The sequence below is a fragment of the Bubalus kerabau genome, chromosome 8, assembly GCF_029407905.1.
Source record: "Bubalus kerabau isolate K-KA32 ecotype Philippines breed swamp buffalo chromosome 8, PCC_UOA_SB_1v2, whole genome shotgun sequence".
In the NCBI taxonomy this organism is placed as follows: domain Eukaryota; kingdom Metazoa; phylum Chordata; class Mammalia; order Artiodactyla; family Bovidae; genus Bubalus; species Bubalus kerabau.
The window spans coordinates 15,682,414-15,705,869 of NC_073631.1; the positions used below are offsets into that span (position 1 = coordinate 15,682,414).

General features: G+C 42.5%; 1 protein-coding gene across 4 annotated transcripts; it reads left to right on the forward strand.

Annotated features, from left to right (window-relative positions):
* The first annotated feature begins 2,843 nt into the window (after positions 1–2,843).
* On the forward strand, positions 2,844–23,456 carry LOC129658495 (histone H2B type 1-F/J/L-like). Of its 4 annotated transcripts, XM_055589445.1 has the most exons (4): positions 2,844–2,901; positions 6,932–6,976; positions 11,274–11,652; positions 23,220–23,456. In XM_055589445.1, exons 2-4 carry the CDS (start codon positions 6,949–6,951, stop codon positions 23,305–23,307), a joined length of 495 nt encoding a protein of 164 aa, XP_055445420.1. In that variant the 5' UTR covers positions 2,844–2,901; positions 6,932–6,948; the 3' UTR covers positions 23,308–23,456. The 4 variants fall into 4 exon arrangements, 3 of the variants coding, with proteins under 3 accessions (XP_055445420.1, XP_055445422.1, XP_055445421.1); XM_055589447.1 differs by lacking the exon at positions 23,220–23,456 and having other exon boundaries at positions 11,274–11,656; XM_055589446.1 differs by lacking the exons at positions 2,844–2,901; positions 6,932–6,976 and adding an exon at positions 8,247–9,042.

Consider the following 23,456-nt stretch of genomic DNA (forward strand, 5'->3'; position numbering starts at 1 on the left):
GCTGCACATTCTTATCAACATTTAGTGGTGTCAGGCTTTTTAATTTTAGCTGTTTCAATGGGTGTGCATGGATATGTATTTGTAGTTTTTAATTTGCATTTCTCTGAGAGCTAATCATGTTCAACAGCTTCTCTTGTGCCTACTGGGTGTTTGTTTATCTTCTTTGGTGGACTGCCTGTTCAAATATTATGCGATTTGTTCCTTTTGAGTCTCAACTGGTAGCATTTCGTAGGAGTTACACAACTATTGAATGAATAAATAGAAGAATATTATATCCTCTATTATCAGTGATTATTCTGAAATGATTATTAAATCTTTGTCCAGTTATTTATAATGCTTCTAAAGTGCTTCAGTAATGCCTGACACATAGGCAGCAGCCGACATTTGTCAGCTACTAATACCATCCCTATTTTTTGTGAGGAATTGGAGATCAGAAATATTGTGTGACTTAACCCAGTTTACCTGGTTACTAACTGTCAAAAACGCTCCTCAACTCTGGGTTCTGTAATTTCACTTTTTTATTTTTTGTTATTAATAGCTTGACCATTTAAATATAGGATTCACCATTAAATGTGTTACTTCATTTTTCTCTTGACTGTTACTTATAGCACATCTATTATTGCAAATACAATGGTGCCGATCATTTTACTTGTATTTAACACATTTAAACACAATGATTTCGGGCTCCAAAATCACTGCAGATGGTGACTGCAGCCATGAAATTAAAAGACACTTGCTCCTTGGAAGAAAAGCTATGACAAACCTAGACAGCATATTAAAAAGCAGAGACATTACTTTGCCAACAAAGGTCCATCTAGTCAAAGCTATGGTTTTTCCAATAGTCGTGTATGGATATGAGAGTTGGACCATAAAAAAAGCTGTGTGCTGAAGAATTGATGCTTTTGAGCTGTGGTGTTGGAGAAGACTCTTGAGAGTCCCTTGGACTGCAAGGAGATCCAACCAGTCCATCCTAAAGGAAATCAGTCCTGAATATTCATTGGAAGGACTGATGCTGAAACTGAAACTCCAATACTTTGGCTACCTGATACGAAGAACTGACTCATTTGAAAAGACCCTGATGCTGGGAAAGATCGAGGGCAGGAGGAGAAGGGGACGACAGAGGATAAGATGGTTGGATGGCATCACTGATTCAATGGACATGAGTTTGTGCCAACTCCGGGAGGTGATGGACAGAGAAACCTGGCGTGCTGCAGTTCACGGGCTCGCAAAGGGTCAGACACGACTGATTGACTGAACTGATTTAATTTAACTCATTTAATTCTCACTACAATCCTACAATCCTGTTATGAAAGTACTATTATATTTATTTTAGACAATGAAACTGTAGCACAGAGATGTTATGCAATTACCCAAGATCACATAGCTAATTAAGAGGTACAGGCAGGATTCAGGCTTGGTCGGTCCCATACCAATACCCAGGTGTTTTGTTTTGCTTCTAAACCATAATATTCTACTGTTTCTTATGACAAGAATAATTTTGGACAAGTTGAATTTGAGGGGTTAGTGAAACAGCAGGATAGAGAAGTTCAACAGAGTTATGACACACTTAGAAGAAAGTTATTGACAGAGATGGGGGCAGGGGGACCGGAGAGGAGAGTATGGTAAGACTGTGCCTGTGTGTTCAGTAAAGTACAGTGCAAGACCATTCTAGAAAAGGTGTGTTAGGAGTGGTTAGAGAAAGTGCTGAATATATTCAAAGATGGACAAATTCTAACAGTTTGATTCCAGAAAGTTCTATCATGGCCCCCATTTTTTATGGACCTGCCTTATCTACAAGGAGAGGCCTATAATGATGAAGTCTTATAATCTGCAATACTTTGTCCCTGAGATATTCCACAATATTTTGGCTGCTGTTTGCTGTTAGAGTCTGAGACATGTGGACCTGGGTTACCTGCCCACACGGCCCAGGAGCTCAAAGCCATTCTGATCTCAAAGCCATTCTGATCACCCCTTTTCTTTTTACTGGAAACCTCAAACACCCCCTCAAGTGTCCATTAAGTCAGGCTGACTCATTTCTCCTTCTGCTCAGATTTCACTCCCCTGAAAAGGCCATCTGAGGAGCAAGGAGTGAGTCAGTCCCATCAAGCTGGCAGTGCCCAGGGCTGGAGCTTAATTGGCCTTATCTTAGCTCCCACAGGGTAAGTAAGCATGCCAAGCCAGAAGATCTAACCCTGGAAAAACAGGCGCACACACGTAAAGGAGGCCTCTGTGACCTTAATGGGAGGTTAGCTGAAAGTCAGTCTATATTTGCTCCTGGCAACAGAATATTTATTGAACCATGGGCTACAAGGCACATTTAGTTTCCCTAAAAATTCATCTCTGCACTGGATGTTTGGGCATGTCAGAAACATCAGGACTTGCACAGCAGGTCTGAGCCAAAGTCTTCCTCTTGACAGTCCAGAGAGGCAGTGGTTGACAAGGAGTGACTAAGCCAGGCTGTGCCTACTGGGCTGCACACACAAACATGTTTTTGAAGCCCTGTATACACTCAGCAGGAACACCCTGTTCTTTCTGGCTGGTTGCCAGACACTTATGAGAGAGTTAGCTCATTGCCAAGAATAGACACCAAGGCCTCTCTCCTGCCCCAGAAGGGGACCCTGTGTGGTGCTGGGTGGCCACCACCACCCCATCCCTACTCCTCAAGCCTTCCAGACCTAGCCTACAGACTGTTTCCCTGCACTTCTCAACCCCTTGGGTAGTTTTTAAATAATTACTAGAGACTAGTACATATCCCTGGGCCACTGTAGTTGTGCTATTCAAAGCCAAATGCAAATATATTCCTTGTTCTTTCGTTTGTTTTGCTTCTCTTAGCCCCAGGCTGTGAACCTTAGAGGCAACATCAGAGGAGAATAACCACCAGTCTTTTCCATTTCATAAAAGGTACAGACTGCGCTCCCACACTAGCCCTCTGCTGTAGTTCTGGCAAGGAACACAAAGCTTACTTGAAATTCAACCAGTGCAGGCAAAGTGTTGAAAAAACATTTATCTTCTCTCAGAGGTACTCCTCCCCAGAGTCTTCCTAAATCCTCAGTGTCTCCATTTGGTTCAGCTCTATAGTCAAATATTAAAATTTTTTTTCCTCTATGAAGTGCCTAAAAGAGGCAAGTGTCCATTTTAAAATAAATATTTTAAAATGAGTTTTTTAATATATTCCCTATATTTGTATAGGATATAGCTTCTTGTTTAAAATCTGCTTGCAGAGTTCTCTAAGTTTCAAAAATTCAACTGCTTTTTGGTCTATGGAATTCTGATTAACTAAGATAAAACTGCATGTCGTCAACTACCTGAAATTTTGGCATTTACTCAATCCATGCACCCACCCATCCATCCATCCCTGCACTCATTCATTCATACTATACTTTCTGAGTTTGAAGATCCTAATAAGTAACTCATCAGCCTTTCTAGCACTAAAGTTGAGAACCTATAGTAATTAAGAGATGATAAATGTCACACAGATCCTCATTGCTTATTAAGCAACTTAAAATAGAAAAGCTCAGGAGAGAATGATCTGTGTGAGAGTTAAAGATCCTGCCATGGAGTGATTTCACCAACCATATGCAACTGCAAAATATAGAAAGCCAAGCCCAGGCAGGATAAGTTCATTCTGTGCTTAGGACCTGCTAATTGGTTTCACATGTATGTGCATGGAACCCTCCTGGGGCTAGATTCCAATATGGGGAGAGAAATGAAGTAATTCACTGAAAGATACATCTGAGTCAGACTGAACGAGCTGTTATGACACTGAGTTGTGGTTATAATCAGGGTTGGTGGGAGGATGACACTTTATTTAGGGAGGTATTGATGGTCCAAAAGAACTGACCTTGAATGCTATTTCTCTACTTCCTAAGTGTGACCTTGGCTTTTCACATTATTTATTCAGTAAGTATTCACTGAGCCCTATTATGTGCCAAATGGGCTTCCCCAGTGGTGGTGGTTCAGTAGTAGAGAATCGGCCTGCAATGCAGAAGATGCAGGAGACGCAGGTTCAGTCCCTGGGTGGGGAAGATCCCCTGGAGGAGGGCATGGCTACTCACTTCAGTATTCTTGCCTGGAAAAGCCGCTGGACAGAGGAACGTGGCGGGCTTCAGTCCATAGGGTCACAAAGAGTCAGACGCCACTGAGGCAACTGAGCACACACACATGTGCTGAGCATGGTGGGAGGTGATGGAAATATCCTTGCCTTTACAACATAGTACTGATTGTTTTTGGGGCTTCACTCTCCTAAGGCATAACAATAGCTATCTTTCAGAACTGTGTGGAGTTCACACATAACTCTGTATGTATGATAAGATACTAAGAGGGACTTATTGTCTCTAACTGGCAACTTGGCTCCAAATTTGGGGACAAATAGATGATAGAGGACAAAGAGATGATTGGGATTTATTAAGATGCAAATTCTGCTGCCCTCGTTATCACTCTCAACTCACTTACCTTGAGAGAACGATTGAATTGTTAATCTTCAGTTTTAGAAAGAATTCCATGTCTTTTCCTTCCTCCCTTGGAGGGTGGTCCTTCTAAAATAAGCCAATGGGGGTGCCTCAAGAGTGATTTGTAGAGATTGGGAAGGGGGTTGCCCACAAGAAGTTGAGCCTGGAATCTCATTTGTCAGTTGGATACCTACTTATGCAATGAATGGATTTGCTAAACTGCACTTTGTGCCTATTTGAGCAAAGGGAAAGAGGTTTATGGGGAAAACTCGGGGTAAAGAAAATGGGCAGGAGGGGAATAGGGCACATTTTCATTATCTGGCAGGAGTGGATACCATGGAAAGCGTGAGTTACTGTGATGGAACCACACCCCGAAGTGTGACTAGAAGAGACCCCAACAGTAAAAGTCTGTAGGGTGGATTATATAGGGACAGGAGTTGAGGGAGATTGGAAAAGGTCCCCTGGAGCTGGTTTTCCCATGAGAGGTGGCCTCTCAGTGATGAGCCTGCCAGAGGGTCTTCCTAAGAGTCATCAGGTGTCCCTCAAGAGGTGCAGCATTTGGTTGGCTGCCATGAGGGAGGGCAGAACTCACAATGGTACCCAGTAAGTATTAAAAAAGAAAGTTTCTGTTCCCTTTGAGAATGCTGCCTCCCAGCCTTCAACACAGCAAAGGACTCAGAAGATTTCGGGGGGCAGGTTGGGGGGGTTGAGGAACAGGGGGTGGGGATCAGGAAGACATGCCCCCTCTCCTTGCCCACATTCATGCCTCAGCATTGTCCCTGGATCCAGAGAGGAGATGGACATTTAAATTGGATGAAAATGAAAGTGGAAAGTGCTGGGGTATGTCTTTTAGAAGCTGAAAAGATCAGGAAATTGGCATCTGCTGGAGATGCCATAAAGTCTTGGGAAGGGGGGATTCAATGGAGCATGTTTTAAAGCAGTGATTGAAGAAAAATAAAACCCTATGAAGTTTGAACCCTGGTGAGTTCACAGTATTCAATAAACTGCTGACAAATGTGAAGTGCTTAGCAAACAGTCACTGCTTCACAAATGAAAGATATCATTACTCCTAGTCACCTAAAGAGAATAAATACTCAGAAAATGTCCATGTGTTTCAATATCAAAGAGCAAGTAAGATGCTCACTTTGTATTTTTGCTTTAAGAGAGACATAGTATGTTCATGATGTCTTCTGTTTTCCTCATGAAGTTCTTCTCAGGATGTTTTCTGGATTGTTTCACCACATTCCTTTTGCTATTTTAGGCATTTGCCTTTATATTTCATAGACCCTCTCAGGGAATGAGAGGATCCTAAAGGTCATCTGAAGCTGAAACTCCAATACTTTGGCCACCTCATGTGAAGAGTTGACTTATTGGAAAAGACTCTGATGCTGGGAGGGATTGGGGGCAGGAAGAGAAGGGGATGACAGAGGATGAGATGGCTGGATGGCATCATCGACTCGATGGACGTGAGTTTGAGTGAACTCCGGGAGTTGGTGATGGACAGGGAGGCCTGGTGTGCTGCAGTTCATGGGGTCACAAAGAGTAGGACACGACTGAGCGACTGAACTGAACTGAAAGGTCATCTATTCCCACCTCCAACTTAGGTGAAGATAAAATACTATTTAATTATTAGAAAGATACTTCAAGTTCTTAAAAATGAAGTATCTCGTACGGGGGTGCAATAAAGCAATTTCTGCAGACTTAGTACACAACGAGGAAATCGAAAGTCCTGATGTGGTGAAGCAGAAGGAAGAGGACACCGGGCTTGCTAGGCACAGAGAGCCAGAAGACTCCAGCAGTGTTCCAGTTCATGTGCTATCAACCCTGCTTAGCACCCATTTCCTCAGCTATAAAATGGGGGTTGCGACAAGGACCACACCGAATCATGATGATTAAGTGAGATGATTATGTAAAGCATGGAACACAGTGCTGGGAACACAGCTGAGGCTCAAGAACTGTTTCCCCCTTTCTGCAGTTGCAGGGTCAGAAGACACCTCTGGGAAGAAGAAATCATGAGTTATTCAGAGAGAGAGGGATTGGGAAGGGGAGTATCAGGAAAAATCACTAAACTTTCACTTGCACAGTCGACTAGAGCTGGTACTCAAGTGCCATTATTAACAGGAACCACAATATCATAGTGACACTATTGGAGTAGAATGACATACTGGTATTTTCATATTTATTTCATAATGTATTGATAGCCTGGTATTAATATCTTGTTTATTCAAAAACAATGTTCAGAATTCAGCAAAATTTTCAAAAATCATTGAAACTAAATATTTGGTAGATTTCCCCTATAAAATGTATAAACATATAACATGAACTAGGTTTCAAAAATTAAATATTAAACATACATTATCATTCTAATTTGAATTAATAGCAAGAGAAACAATAAAGATACTTATACTAAATAAATTAATATTATAAAAAGTGAAGAAAATAAATCCTGAAAATTAACAATGAGTTATTTGACTTTTTTGCAGGTCTGATCTTAAGAACCATGTGTATCAATGGTATCATCTTTGACGGTGAGCCAAATTTGGGGGCAAATTTTTCTAGCCACTAGAAAAGCTTTTTCATATTTTATACTAGCTGGATAAATAGTTAAGAGATAAATATAAACTAAATCCAAACTTCTTTCTCAGCATCTTTTACATACAAGTAATCTTATTTCCTGGGCTTCCCAGGTGGTGGTAGGGGTAAAGAACCGCCCTGCTAATGCAGGAGACATAAGAGATTCTGGTTCGATTCCTAGGTTGGGAAGGTCCCCTGGAGGAGGGCATGGCAACCCACTCCAGTATTCTTGCCTAGAGAATCCCATGGACAGAGGAGCCTGGCAGGCTACAGTCCATAGGGTCGCAGACTCAAACGTGACTGAAGCAACTTAGCACACACATACAATCTTATTTCTGTGTGCTAATCTTTTAAAACTTTTTACTTTTATTAAAGACTTCAATATTTTTATTAACAGCAAGCTGTAGTTTTTGTTTCTAAGGCCCAGCAGTCGATTTGCAAGATCCCTGGTTCTTAGTTTCTGCTATGAAACAAACAGCCTTTGTTCAAACAAACAAAACAAATCAATCAAACAGATAAGGAGTTTCCACCACTGAACCCTAATTGTTTTTGCTATCAACTTGGCCCCATTCGTAGATATCTTGAGGGTAAGACTATGTCTTTGTTCTTTATAATTCTCTTTTAGGGAAGCTCTCCTTCTTTATATATTCAGATTAATGCTAAAAATAAAATTTAAAAATACCTCTTTCAAGAAGTAGACCTATAGAGAATTTGATCTGGGAAAATCTGTGCTAAGAGTTATACTCTTTTTCACTTACAAGCCCAAATACCTTGAGAGATCATAAAGCCTCCATGTAAATGCTGGGTTTAACTCTTTAGGTACTTCTCAAGACATAAATAATTCAGATTTTTAAAATATTGAAATAATGGTGTTATTATTATCAGATTGGGTGTTTGATACTTGACGAAGTATCAAAGCTTGATATACTGGAGTTCTAGAATATTGCAATTCAACACTATAGTCACTAGTTTAAATCATCTTGCTCAGAAAATTTTCCTTCATTAAGGTAAGTGTCTAAATTCCATTTTTAGAGTAAGTCCACATTGATTTAAGGCAGATGTTTACAGGGTCTATTTAAATACATGAATACACCTAAGATGTCCATTCCAAGTCCAATGCAATGGACATGAACTTGGGCAAACCTCCGTAGTGAAAGAGTCAAACACGTCTGGGCGACTGAACAACAACCAGGTGTCCTCACTTTAGTCGTTAATGAGAGGGATGCAGACCAAGTCTGTTGTTTTTCAAAGCTGAGCAGTGGACAGAGAACTGCAGGTAGGAGGAAGAGAATTATGATTGGAGGGTCAGACCCAGGAGGGAGGGGCAGTAGATTGGCCCTAGAAAGCCTGGGGCTGCCTCAGGGAGACAAAGGGGCCTGGAAGAAATGCTGATGCAGGCAGGGAAGAGTCAGAGGGTGGCCAGAAACCTTCTCCAACACGTTTACACTGGGCAGTTTGTGGCAAAGCCACTGTATTAAGTGTGGCCGAGAAAATGCATTTTTAAAAAGTGACAGTCCAGGCTTTTAACAGCTTGAGGAAGGGAGAAAATCAGACCTGATATTGTTATTGATCCTCCCAAGTCAGTCTCCAACAGAAGTCCTGCTCTGTGTCACTGGGGCCAACAGAACAAGACCCAATTTGTATGAGGAACAGATGAAAGCTATACTCTGATCAAGGAACGGAGTGGTGCCAACTTGCCTCTAGAACACACGCGCACCTGGACAGACCGCAGTGGGCGGGGCTGCGTTCCTGGGATCCTGCCGGCGGGGGAGGAGACGAGTTCTCCCGCAGTCGGCACAGGTGTGCGGCTCAGACTCCAGATGACAGCGCCTGAGCCGCGCGCGTCTCTGCGCAGGCCCGCCGCCGCCGTCTTGACTATCGGTGTCTTGCACAGCGGTCTGTGCCTGAGCCACGCAGGTGCTGAGATGTCCCCGAGGCCACTTCTCACCAGGACCTCTGGGTCCAAAGCGCCAAGTTTGAGACCTCTGCACGTGAAACTAGATGAAGCGCAAGAGAGAAGGTTAGACCTTATTTTAGCACCTAGACGCCATCTTATTTTTTTCCTGGGACCGCAGTGGGCTTTGCCGGTGATGGCGTGCACACAAGAAGTGAAGAAACACACAAATGCATATAATCAGAAAATATTTAGGAAAAAATTAATAAATGAGGTTGGGTAAGAAGTAACAAAATGATTAGTGAAATATGGGTTTCCTTAAAGGGGAATATTTTGAGCCAGGTTTTGAAAAGTTGAATGTTGTTGGCAGGAAGAAAATGTCTTTCTACACTGAGGGACTGGTATATACGAAGGTGTTATCTTAGCTTGGGTTCCTGAGAAAGGGTCTGAGGTTAATCTTATGAGCGTTCGCTTTCCTTTGGAATGCAATCCCAGAGAAGCAAGAGAGACACAAAGGAAGGCTAAAAATAAATTTTAAAATGTCAGGGAGATTTAGTTATAGAACATTCAAATGGTTGCTCAGTTATGCAGAACACCTCCAGAGAGTGATCTGCATCATGAATTCACAGCATCTCAGAAAAGGAGGAGAGAAGGGTGAACAGTTTATTACCGACGCCTTTCTGCCTACTATTTCTCATCTCTGGTTTGCCAGAGTGTTAACTTTCCCATCTTCCCACCAGACAGCTGTTGTGGTTTCTGCCATGATAGGAGTGATGGAGGTCATATCAGAGTCTGGCTTTTTCTCTCGAGGATTTGCAGTGAGGCTGAGATAACCAGGGTTAAATGATGAGCCTTCGAGGTTTTATAACTTTTGCAATGGCATGAGCCAGTCAGCCATTTGGCCTGCTCTCAACCAGAAGTTGGATCAAGCAGCACTCGAGTTGGGGACAGATGATGCTTTGTGGGGGGCTTCTGCGGTGGCCCAGTGATAAAGAATTCATCAGTAATGCAGGAGACTAAGGAGACGCAGGTTTGACCCCTGGGTTGGGAAGATTCTCTGGAGGAGGGCATGGCAATCCCCTCCAGTATTCTTGCCTGGAGAATCCCATGGACAGAGCAGCCTGGTGGGCTACAGTCCATGGTGTAGCACGGAGTTGGACATGACTAAAGCGACTTACCATGCATGCTTGAGGCCTTGTGAATGTGAGGAGACTTAGGAGTTTGGTCTGGTCCAGGGATGAAAATGGATGGTGAAAAAATAAGCATATGTAGGGGAATAGGTCCCGGGCTGATGGATGATTTATGGTATCCTTTGGATGACATTTCAGGAAGCTAGAATTTATAAGTTGATCTGAGTTTGAAATTTGCCCAGTTTGTTTTGCTTATTATGATTGATAGTATGATTTTAACTATTCAGTAATCTTTTCAACTTCCTTCCTAAACTTCAGAGGCTGGAAAGGTAAAACTAACACTTTTCAGATTCTGATGCAGCTAGAGTTCTGGAGATGATTCAGGTTGTGTCTAAAAGATGCAGTCATGACGCACTTGAATTCAGAACTGAAGGAGATGGCAATAAAAGTATTTATGATGCAATTGTAGCAGGGATTGAGTGTGTAGACAGGAGCCAGGATCAGACTTCCTATCATGGCCCTGCCTAAGGCTTCCAGCTGGCTCAATTGTGTGGTGTAGCTTTGGAAATTTCTCCTGGATGCTCAAACTGAGACTGTTTCTCTCTTAATTAATTTATAAGCTTTTTAATGCTCTATTAAAACAAAACAAGAGAGCTTCCTTGGTGGCTCAGATGGTAAAGTGTCTGCCTACAATGCGGAAAACCCGGGTTCAATCCCTGGGTCAGGAAGATCTCCTGGAGAAGGAAATGGCAACCCACTCCAGTATTCTTGCCTGGAAAATCCCATGGACGGAGGAGGCTGGTAGGCTACAGTCCATGGGGTCACAAAGAGTTGGACACAACTGAGCCACTTCCAGTCCATTTTTAGGTCGCTGATTCCTAGAATGTCGACATTCACTCTTGCCATCTCTTGTTTGACCACTTCCAATTTGCCTTGATTCATGGACCTGACATTCCAGGTTCCTATGCAATATTGCTCTTTACAGCAGCGGACCTTGCTTCTATCACCAGTCACATCCACAGCTGGATATTCTTTTTGCTTTGGCTCCATCCCTTCGTTCTTTCTGGATATATTTCTCCACTGATCTCCAGTAGCATATTGGGCACCTACTGATGTGGGGAGTTCCTCTTTCAGTATCCTATCATTTTGCCTTTTCATACTGTTCATGGGGTTCTCAAGGCAAGAATACTGAACTGGTTTGCCATTTGTTGGGTGTTGTCATTATAGACGTGCCTGAACCAGCTAAGTCTGCTCCTGCCCCTAAAAAGGGCTCTAAAAAAGCTGTGACCAAGGCCCAGAAGAAGGACGGCAAGAAGCGCAAGCGTAGCCACAAGGAGAGCTACTCCGTGTACGTGTACAAGGTGCTGAAGCAAGTCCATCCAGACACTGGCATCTCGTCCAAGGCCATGGGAATCATGAACTCCTTCGTCAATGACATTTTCGAGCACATCGCTAGTGAGGCATCGTGCCTGGCGCATTACAACAAGCACTCGACTATCACATCCAGGGAGATCCAGACCGCCACGCGCTTGCTGCTACCTGGGGAGCTGGCCAAGCACACTGTGTCCGAGGGCACTAAGGCTGTCACCAAGTATACCAGCTCCAAGTAAGTATAATATGCCTTGCCGCTGTTAACGGAGAAGGCAATGGCACCCCACTCCAGTATTCTTGCCTGGAAAATCCCATGGACGGAGGGCCTGGTGGGCTGTAGTCCATGGGGTCGCTAAGAGTCGGACATGACTGAGCGACTTCACTTTCACTTTCTTCAGTGGACCACATTCTGTCAGATCTCTCCACTATGACCCGCCCATCTTGGGTTGCCTCACAGGCATGGCTTAGTTTCATTGAGTTAGACAAGGCTGTGGTCCTAGTGTGATTAGACTGACTAGTTTTCTGTGAGTATGGTTTCAGTGTGTCTGCCCTCTGATGCCCTCTTGCAACACCTACCGTCTTACTTGGGTTTCTCTTACCTTGGACATGGGGTATCTCTTCAGGGCTGCTCCAGCAAAGTGCAACCGCTGCTCCTTACCTTGGACGAGGGGTATCTCCTCAACGCCGCCCTTCCTGACCTTCAACGTGGGAAAGCTCCTCTAGGCCCTCCTGCACCCGCACAGCCACGGCTCCTTGGACGTGGGGTAGCTCCTCCCGGCCGCCACCCCTGACCTCAGACTCGGGGTAACTCCTCTTGTTGCCGCCCCTGACTGCAGCCATGAAATTAAAAGACGCTTACTCCTTGGAAGGAAAGTTATGACCAACCTAGATTGCATATTCAAAAGCAGAGACATTACTTTGCCAACAAAAGTTCGTCTAGTCAAGGCTATGGGTTTTCCTGTGGTCATGTATGGATGTGAGAGTTGGACTGTGAAGAAGGCTGAGCACCAAAGAATTGATGCTTTTGAACTGTAGAGTTGGAGAAGACTCTTGAGAGTCCCTTGGACTGCAAGGAGATCCAACCAGTCCATTCTGAAGGAGATCAGCCCTGGAATTTCTTTGGAAGGAATGATGCTAAAGCTGAGACTCCAGTACTTTGGCCACCTCATGCGAAAAGTTGACTCATTGGAAAAGACCCTGATGCTGGGAGGGATTGGGGGCAGGAGGATAAGGGGATGACAGAGGATGAGATGGCTGGATGGCATCACTGACTCGATGGATGTGAGTCTGGGTGAACTCCGGGAGTTGGTGATGGAAAGGGAGGCCTGGCGTGCTGCGATTCATGGGGTCACAAAGAATCGGACACAACTGAGCGACTGAACTGAGTTCAGTTCAGTTCAGTCGCTGAAGTTCAGTTCAGTTCAGTCACTCAGTCATGTCTGACTCTTTGAGACCCCATGAATCGCAGCACGCCAGGCCTCCCTGTCCATCACCAACTCCCAGAGTTCACTCAGACTCACGTCCATTGAGTCAGTGATGCCATCCAGCCATCTCATCCTCTGTCGTCCCCTTCTCCTCCTGCCCCCAATCCCTCCCAGCATCAGGGTCTTTTCCAATGAGTCAACTCTTTGCATGAGGTGGCCAAAGTACTGGAGTTTCAGCTTTAGCATCATTCCTTCCAAAGAAATCCCAGGGCTGATCTCCTTCAGAATGGACTGGTTGGATCTCCTTGAAATCCAAGGGACACTTCACTTCAAAACAAAACAAAACCTATTTTGCTTAAATCACTTAAGTGAAAGTGAAAGTGAAGTCACTCAGTTGTATCTGACTCTTCGTGACCCCATGGACACCAGGCTCCTCCGTCCATGGGATTTTCTAGGCAAGAGTACTGGAGTGGGTTGCCTTTTCCTTCTCCAGGGAACTTCCTGACCCAGGGATCGAACCCAGGTCTCCCGCATTGTAGACAGACGCTTTACTGTCTGAACCACCAGGGAAGTCTCCAGTAAATCACTTAAAAGGGTAGTATTCTAAGGAAATGACTGTTGATACACTCATAATATTTTTTAAAGGTTTGCCAGAGAAGTTCTTCCTCTCTTACCCACTGGACTGCCAAGAAGTTCCCAAACCATTTTTATTATGAACCCAAATGCCTTTTAGGATTCAGTTCAGGTCAGTCGCTCAGTTGTGTCTGACTCTTTGCAACCCCATGGACTGCAGCATGCCAGGCCTCCCTGTCCATCATCAACTCCCGGAGTTCACCCAAACTCATGTGCATCGAGTCAGTGATGCCATCCAGCCATCTCATCCTCTGTCGTCCCCTTCTCTCCCGCCTTCAGTCTTGCCGAGCATGGGGGTCTTTTCCAACGAGTCAGTTCTTTGCATCAGCTGGCCAAAGTATTGGAGTTTCAGCCTCAGCATCAGTCTTTCCAATGAATATTCAGGACTGATTTCCTTTAGGATGGACTGGTTGGATCTCTTTGCAGTCCAAGGGACTCTCAAGAGTCTTCTCCAACACCACAGTTCAAAAGCATCAATTCTTCAGTGCTCAGCTTTCTTTATAGTCCAACTCTCACATCCATACATGACCACTGGAAAAACCAAAGCTTTGACTAGACGGACCTTTGTTGGCAAAGTAATGGCTCTGCTTTTTAATATGCTATCTAGGTTGGTCATAACTTTTCTTCTAAAGAGCAAGCATCTTTTAATTTCATGGCTGCAGTCACCATCTGCAGTGATTTTGGAGCCCCCCAAAATAAAGTCAACCAGTTTCCACTGTTTCCCCATCTGTTTGCCATGAAGTGATGGTACTGGATGCCATAATCTTAGTTTTCTGAATATTGAGCTTTAAGCCAACTTTTTCACTCTCCTCTTTCACTTTCATCAAGAAGCTCTTTAGTTCTTCACTTTCTGCCATAAGGGTGGTGTCATCTGCATATCTGAGGTTATTGATATTTCTCCTGGCAGTCTTGATTCCAGCTTGTGCTTCATCCAACATGGCATTTTGCCTGATGTACTCTGCATATAAACTGAATAATTAGGGTGACAATATACAGCCTTGATGTACTCCTTTCCTGATTAGGAACCAGTCTTTTGTTCCATGTCCAGTTCTAACTGTTGCTTCTTAACCTGCATACAGATTTCTCAGGAGGCAGGTCAGGTGGTCTGGTATTCCCATCTCTCTCAGAATTTTCCACAGTTTGTTCTGATCCACACAGTCAAAGGCTTTGGCATAGTCAATAAAGTAGAAGTAGATGTTTTTTTGGAAGTCTCTTGCTTTTTCGATGATCCAACAATGTTGGCAATTTGATCTCTGGTTCCTTTGCCTTTTCTAAACCCAGCTTGAACATCTGGAAGTTCATGGTTCACGTATTGCTGAAGCCTGGCTTGGAGAATTTTGAGCATTACTTTACTAGCGTGTGAGATGAGTGCAATTGTGTGGTAGTTTGAGCATTCTTTGGTATTGCTTTTCTTTAGGATTGGAATGAAAACTGACCTTTTCCAGCCATGTGGCCACTGCTGAGTTTTCCGAAATTTGCTGGTGTATTGAGTGTAGCACTTTCACAACGTCATCTTTTAGGATTTGAAATAGCTCAACTGGAATTCCATCACCTCCACTAGTTTTGTTCGTAGTGATGCTTCCTAAGGCCCACTTGGCTTTGCATTCCAGGATGTCTGGCTCTAAATGAGTGATCATACTATCATGATTACCTGGGTCATGAAGATCTTTTTGGTATAGTTCTTCTATATAGCCTTTTAGGATAGAGAAGCCTTAGAAATGGACTCAGATGCCCTCTTTGTCTTGTGAGCATTTTGATAAGTCTGACTTTAAGATTTTAGCCAAAAGCCTTATAGATGTAGGCCAATTATTTGATGCTTCTGGGTCTATTACCTTCAGCATACCTTCCAGATAAAATATGAAATTAGGGAGAAGTTGTTGCACGTTTTGTTAAGGTTCTTTTAATGTGTGATCATGACCAAGAAATCAAATTCATTTAGGTACATTCAAGCTTCTGTTTCTTCATGGGCATTAGCTCTTTGTGTGTGTGCTAAGTTGCTTCAGTCATGTTCGACTCTTTGCAACCCCGTGGACTCTAGCCTGCCAGCAGGCATGAATTCAACCCCTGGCTGGGGAACTAAGATTCTGCATGCCATGTGGTCAAAGAAAATGTTTTTTCCCAATAAAATGTTTTTTCCTAATAATGTTAAGAGGAAAAAGCATTTGAGACTAGTGCTTGTTTGAGACTGAAGCAATGTGCAAGAAACAAAAGTGATGTATGTAACTAAGTATTCAAAATGGTTTTTAACAACATTCCAGAAAATGTTTTCCTCACAAAAACTTTCTCACCCAAAGGAAGAATGATTATTTGCAAAAATCTCAACTGACAAATTGAGCGACTGCACAACAACAACCACCAAAAGTAAAATTCATATCATGCTGAAATAATTTAAAAGATATGCGTTGTTTTCCAGATCCTTACCAGTCAAAGTATAGCCCATGGGCCAGAACCATTAGCATCATCTGGGAATTGTGAGAAATTCAGTCTCTGGCCCCTTCCAGGCCTACTGAATTAGAATCTACATTTTAACAATATTCCCATGTGATTTGTAAGCACATTAGAGTTTCCAAAGTCCCATTTTTGATATTGAAGAATTGTTCATAAGGCCAGTTGTTGAAATGATTCCATTTAGCATTTAAATTGGAGAAGGCAATGGCACCCCACTCCAGTACTCTTGCCTGGAAAATCCCATGGACCGAGGAGCCTGGTAGGCTGCAGTCCATGGGGTCGCTGAGGGTCGGACACGACTGAGTGACTTCACTTTCACTTTTCACTTTCATGCGTTGGAGAAGGAAATGGCAACCCACTCCAGTGTTCTTGCCTGGAGAATCCCAGGGACAGGGGAGCCTGGTGGGCTGCCGTCTATGGGGTCGCATAGAGTCGGACACGACTGAAGCAGCTTAGCAGCATTTAAATATGTCCAATGTCTAAAATGGCAAATGACCATTGAAGTGAAGTAAAGTGAAAGTCGCTCAACTGTGTCTGACTCTTTACGACCCTGTGAACTATAGCCCGCCAGGCTCCTCTTTCCATGGGATTCTTCAGGCAAGAATACTGGAGTGGGTTGCTGTTTCCTACTCCAGAGGATCTTCCTGACCCAGGGATCGAACCCTGGTCTCCTGCATTGCAGGCAGATTCTTTACTGTCTGAGCTACCAGGGAAACCATAAATGCCTATTCAGTTCAGTTCAGTTCAGTCGCTCAGTCGTGTCGGACTTTGCAACCCCATGAATCGCAGCACGCCAGGCCTCCCTGTCCATTAAGGATCAGCAGATACTTATTTGTGTCCCTGTCAATGCTATTGTATGTGGATTATTAATTTAGTCAACTTTTATTGTTATCACGAGGACTCTGTTTTATTCATTGGTATTTCTTGAGCTTCTTAAAGTGAGAAACAGTCCTTACTTTTTTTTTTAACTTACTCTTGTAGCTAATTGTTTTTCTCATTTTTTTGTTGTTCTTTCAGTTTCCAATGATGGATTGTCATTTAAAGACTCCCCAGAGTCTTACCAAATGCCCTCGTTTGTTCTGGCAGACCCAGAGGCATTTTCTCTGTTCCTTCTTGCTTATAGAACCATGATTGGCTCAGTGTCAGGATATTTTTAGCCCGAATCTAAGCAAATCATGATGGTCTTGTGTCCCTTTACCATATTCTGAATTTCCCATCCTTGTTTATAACTAAGGTGACTGAGACCTGACCAAAAAGGGAAAAGTTGGAGGCTTATGGGAAAGCCTTTATTCCCTAATAAAAACAACAAAGGTGAAAAGGTAGCTTGCTGGGCCCTGTAATTGCTTCTTTTAACCTAAAAGACAAGATGCCTAGTGCTGTGAGTGTCATTTTGAAACCGTGATGTGATAAAAATAAGACTTGCTGAGAATGGTAGAGAGGAAGAGTAGAAAGAGCCCAGTTCCTCTTGACAAGATTGAATCAACACTCATGTCCTGGACTCAATTTCAGGGTGTGGGTTATGGAAAAACAAAACAAAGGGAACAACAAAACAAAACCCACTCCTGCCTCCAAACCCCGCCTGCTTAAGATTTGATTAGTCTCTTTTGTTGTTATTTGCAATTGAAAGTATTCCTAACTGGTACAGATAAGGAGGGCTTACTATAGTTAGGGGGCTTCCCAGGTGGTGCTAGTGGTAAAGAACCCACCTGCCAATTCTAGACATAATTCTAGAGACGTGGGTTAGATCCCTGAGTCAGGAAGATCCCCTTGGGGAGGGCATGGCAACCCACTCCAGTATTCTTGCCTGGAGAACTCCATGGACAGAGGAGCCTGGTGGGCTACAGTCCAAGGGGTCACACAGAGTCGTACACGACAGAAGCAACTTAGCACTCATGCAGGTGCTAGAGTCAGAGAATTACTTTGTAAGGGCAAATGGTTTTGCCCTCTATGGCTTATGGCACTATGTAGGGAGGCAACACAGAGGATTAGAAGAGCTAGATTCTGCTGTTGGCCTCTACCCCTTTTAGCTGTGAGAAATTGCAGCCTTGCTTTACAGAAACATTGCTCTGCTATTTACAATGTGAGTGTCAACTCCCAGTGCTTTCTTTTCTAGCAAAAGAAAAGGAAAGAACTCAAGGAAAAGAAAAAAAAAAAAAAATTGGTTAAGTTCTGGAGATTTTTTTTATGTAAATGTATGAGGTTGTATAAAACTTGCCAGAGAGATGTTTTCCTTGTTATTCGTTGTTTCCTGAAACTTAGGCTTAATTATAGTATCTTCCCAGTAGCATGTTTTGATGGACATAGTGATTTTCTTTCTCTTTTGGGGATGAAAGAGAAAAGTAAAACTTCAGGAAGATTTTCTTTTAAAGCAATAGCCCTCTTTTCTAAGGTAAACAAACTGTTATGGTGACTCAAGACCTATTTCCTCATATCGTGTTTTAAATACAGGATGTAAAAAGTCACATCTAGGTCCTGTTAGGAAAATAGGAACATTTTGAGAAAAGTACCAGAGTAGCGTTCCATGTCTTTTATGTCTGGTAGATTTTAGGTAAAATTTGCTACAGACTTCTCAAACTGGTAAGTTTTGATAGTCCCTAGATAGACACCAAATGGTTTTAATCCACCTAATGCTTTAAAAAATTTGAGTTTGTTGCCAGCAACTCCTCTGTTTTCTGTTCCACCTTACAGTCCTACACTTAGATTTGCTCCATCTCAGAAGCCCTGGCACTCTCTTGGTGCCAAAGTTGCATTAGGGTGAATGGTGAGATCAGTGCTGGTGGGTGTCATGGATTGAATAGTGCTCCCATAAAAGATGTTGATGTTCTAAACCCTAGCATCTGTGAATGCCCCCTTACCTGGAAATAAGGTCTTTGTTGATGATCAGGTTAATATAAAGTAATTAGGGTGGGTTCTAATCCAATATGACTGTATCCTTATACAAAGCGGAAATGTGAACATAGAGACAGAAGGAAGATAATCTGAAGATATAGCAGTCATGCCATCTATAAGCCAAGAAACCCCCAAGGCTACGAGAAGCTAGGACCAGACTAGCATGGAACAGATTTACCCTCACCTTCCTCAGAAAGAACCAACTTCTGACACCTTGATTTGGAACTTCCAGCCTTCAGATCTATGAGACAATCAATTTTTATTGCTTAAGCCACCCAGATTGTTGTCTTTTCTTATAGCTGACCCTGGAAACTCATCGAGTGGAGGAAGACCTTCACCATTCTGATAGCAGAGTTCCAGCCAGGGCAACATGGAACCCAGTGCTTAACAAAAGTTTAAGTCAAAGCACTTGTAGTATTTTTTTAAACAATTATCTTTTAAAAATATATTTCTAATTTATTTAGGAATAAAAATGTATTTCTAATACAATTTTTAATATGGGTGGGAACTGAGCTAGAAAACAAATCTGAGTGAAAGAAAACATCCTATACTCAAAATTTCATAATTGCATCTTTCTTTATTGAGGTTCCATGCTCCTTAACTGGTTTATTACACCCAGATTAACCCTGCAGAACATGTTTTTATAATGTCCACCTTGTTAGACTGCCATTCATTCCCTGAAATTTGTTTCTCTTTTAAATGTAAAAGTCAAAAGGTATTTTATTTTAATATTTCTTTGATCCTAATTTCCCTAGACCTCTGCCAACTCTGACTTTAACATGTTTGGGTCTTGCCTAAACTCAAAGTGGACCTCCACAACCTTAGCAAAACTCTTCTAGGAAAGTCTATAACATTCCTTAATATCTGCCTCACTGTATAAAAAATTCTTTCTGGGCTCCCCTTGAAACTATATGTCAAAACAAATGTGTTTATTCTTGCATTATCCTTAGTAAGAGATTAAAAGCTATGTAATAAGATAAAACTATGTCCACTGAGGGGAAAGTTTTAAGTTATTCTCTAGTCTTCACTAAATAACCATAGTTCCTCTAATCTTAAAGTTTTAGCTTTCAACTTTTAGTTATTTGAATTTGTAGGCAGGGGGCCCTCATCAATTTCTCCATGTTAAGATAAAAATCACCAAACTGGAGATGAATTATTAAGGCATCAAGAAAAAATATCTAGTATGCATGTCGAGAGGAAAGCTTCCCACAGTAAAATTTCTAGATAGAAGTTAAAGTTTCTGTAGACTGAGCTGCTCAGATTAAAAGAATATAGCAATTCTTTTATACTCCTTATAAAAGAAAGTACAAACACATGGTGAAACTATTTTTCTTGCCATGTCAGCATTCCTTTGAGAGGAAAGAAAGAAAATGTTTTGTTGGGAGTTCTTCAGTTTAGCTCTACAGAGACTTAAAAATGTTTTGACTTTCAAAGGCACTTTTACAGAGCTGTAAAACTGCCTGTCTCCTCTCCAGATTATCCTGTATGCAAAGGCAGCGCTAATTTTTATAAAATGCTCCTTTGATCATTCAGTTCCTTGGTCAAATTGATTATGGCTCCCTACTATTTTTCAGATCATGTCTTATACTTTTCAAGATCTTTGATATGTATACCCATCTTTATTTCATTTTACCCCACCATACAATTCATCACCTTTGTTTTATGGCCTTTCTCTCCCTCTGTCAACTCCAACACATATGGGTTTATAAAGATACTCACACACACATACACCCGCCTGTGCTCCATGTATATTCTGGTCCTCAGACTTTTACTAACACTTTTCTTCTTTTCTGCTGTCTGCTTGTACCTTTTTCTCCTAGCTGGATCCTAAATTTCTTTAAAGGCTCCATTTCCTTCTAGGAAGCACCTCTTATTACCTTTATCTACATTGTTGTTCTTGTTCAGTCACCCAGTTGTGTCCAACTCTTTCTGACCCCATGGACTTCAGCACACCAGGCCTCCCTGTCCGTCACCATCTCCCAAAGTTTGCCCAAGTTCACGTCCATCACTTTTGTGATGCCAGGCAGCCATCTCATCCTCTGATACCCTCTTCTCCTTCTGCCCTCAATATTACCCAGCATCAGGGACTTTTCCAATGTCAGCTGTTTGCATCAGATGACCAGAATACTGGAGTTTCAGCTTCAGCATCAGTCCTTCTGACAAGTATTCAGGATTGATTTCCCTTAAGATTGACTGGTTTGAACTCCTTTCTGTCCAAGTAATGTTCAGGAGTCTTCTCCACCACCACAGTTCGTAGGCATCAATTCTTTGTGCTCCGCCTTCTTTATGATCCAGCTCTCACACCTATTGTGACCACAGGGAAGACCACAGCCTTGACTGCGGACCTTTGTGGGCAGAGTAAAGTGTCTTCTTTTCAGCCTCTTCTGTCTAGGTTTGCCATAGCTTTCCTGCCAAAAAGCAACCGTCTTCTGATTTCACGGCTGCAGTCACCATCCTCAGAGATTTTAGAGCCGAAGGAGAGGAAATCTGTCACTACTTCCACCTTTTCCCTTTCTATTTGCCATGAAGTAATGGGGCCAGATACAGTGATCTTAGTTTTTAGAAATTTGAGTTTTAAGCCACCTTTTTCACTCTCCTCCTTCACCCTCATCAAGAGGCTCTTTAGTTACTCTTTGCTTTCTGCTATTAGAATGGTATCATCTGCATATCTGAGGCTGTTGATGTTTCTCCTGCCTGTCTTGATTCCAGCTTGTAATCATCCAACCATGGCATTTCTCATGATTTGCTCAGCATATAGATTAAACAGAGTGACAGCAGACAGCCCTGTCGTACTCCTTTCTCAATCTTGAACCAGTCAGTTGTTCCATACAGGGTTCTAATTGTTGCTTCTTGACAATACAGGTTTCTCAAGAGACAGGTAAGATGGTGTGGTATTTGCATCTCTTTAAGAGCTTTCCACAATTTATTATGATCCACACAGTCAAAGGCTTTGACATAGTGGATGAAATAGAAATAGATGTTTTTCTGGAATTCCCTAGCTTTCTCTGTGATCCAGTGAAGGTTGGCAATTTGATCTCTGGTTCCTATTCCTTTTCTAAACCCAGCTTGGACATCTGGAAGTTCTTGGTTCACATAATGCTGAAGCCTAGCATGCCAGATTTTAAGCATGACCTTACTAGCATAGCATATGTGTGTGATTTTCTGATGGTTATCACATTCTTTAGTACTACCCCTCTTGGGAATTGAGATGAGGATTGACATTTTCCAGTCCTGCGGCCACTGCTGGGTCTTCCAGATTTCCTCACATATTGAATGCAACACCTTGACGGCATCATCCTTTAGTGTTTTGAATAGTTGTACTGGGATTCCGTCGCATACACTAGCTTTATTAACAGCGGTGCTTCCTTCACTTGACTTTGCTCTCCAGAATGTCTGGCTCTGGGTTGCTGACCACACCATTGTAGTAATCCAGTTCATTAACATCTTTTTTGTATAGTTCTTCCGTGTATTCTTTCCATCTCGATCTCTTCAGCATCTACTAGGTCTCTACTGTTTCTGTCCTTTATTGTGCCCATCTTTGGGCAAAATGTTCCCTTGATATCTCCCATTTTCCTGAAGAGATCACTAGTCCTTCCCCTTCTGTTGTTTTCTTTTAGTTCTGTTCATCAAAGAAGGCCTTATCTCTCTGCTGTTCTTTGGAAATCTGCATTTAGTCGGATATACTTTTCCCTTTCTCCCTTGCTTTTTGCTTCTCTGCTTTCTTTAGCTATTTGTAAGGCCTCCTCAGATAGCCACTTTGCCTCTTGCTTTTCTTTTTCTTTGGGATTGTTTTGTTCACTATCTCCTGTATAATATTATGGACCTCCACCTGTAGTTCTTCAGGCACGCTATTTACAAGTTCTAATCCCTTGAATCTATTCATTACCTCCACTGCATATTAATAGGGGATTTGATTTAAATTGTACCTGGCTGGTCTGGTGGTTTTACCTGCTTTCTTTAGTTCAAGCCTGAATTTTTCTATGAGAAGCTGATGACCTGAGCTACAGTCAGCTCGAGGTCTTGTTTTTGCTGACTGTGTACAGCTTCTGCATCTTTGACTATAAAGAATGTAATCAATTTGATTTCTGTATTGACTATTTGGTGATGTCCATGTGTAAAGTTGTCTCTTGTGTTGTTGAAAAAGGATATTCTCTTTATTCAATGATTTTGGATAATGATTGTCTACATTTGGACATCCATTTTCTCATCCTTGCTTCTGATTTAGATTGATGCTGTCTGATGCTTGGTTAAATGCTACTTCAGAGGAATTTCTAATTTTTGTTGTGAACATACAGGCTGCTATAATTTTCAAGCTTCCTTTGCATCTTTCACGGTCCTGAACAATGATAGAGCGTATATCCAATTTCAGCAGCGTATATCCAATTTCTCCCTTTTTACCTCTCTATAGGGAGCTGCAGCGAGGACCCGATGCAAAGCACCCATATGTGAGGAGTCTTACCTGCCAAAATACCCACCAACCCTCTTCTCTTGGGTAGGCCAAGGCAACTAGGCCACTATAGCCATCGCCATCTCTGTGGATCAAGAAGAGTCGGAATGGATCTCCCCAATGTTGTATCTCCTTCCCCTGTCTCCAAGTCTGAATTCTGTGAGACTCAGTCTCATGGAATAATCAAAACTAAAATAG

Bases quoted from the DNA above. Each gene is read 5' to 3' on its own strand.
- LOC129658495 (XM_055589445.1), top strand. From the start codon at position 6,949: ATGTGTATCAATGGTATCATCTTTGACG. The intron at 6,977-11,273 runs GTGAGCCAAATT...TTGTCATTATAG, and splicing joins CAATGGTATCATCTTTGACG to ACGTGCCTGAACCAGCTAAG. The intron at 11,653-23,219 runs GTAAGTATAATA...ACCTCTCTATAG, and splicing joins ACCAAGTATACCAGCTCCAA to GGAGCTGCAGCGAGGACCCG.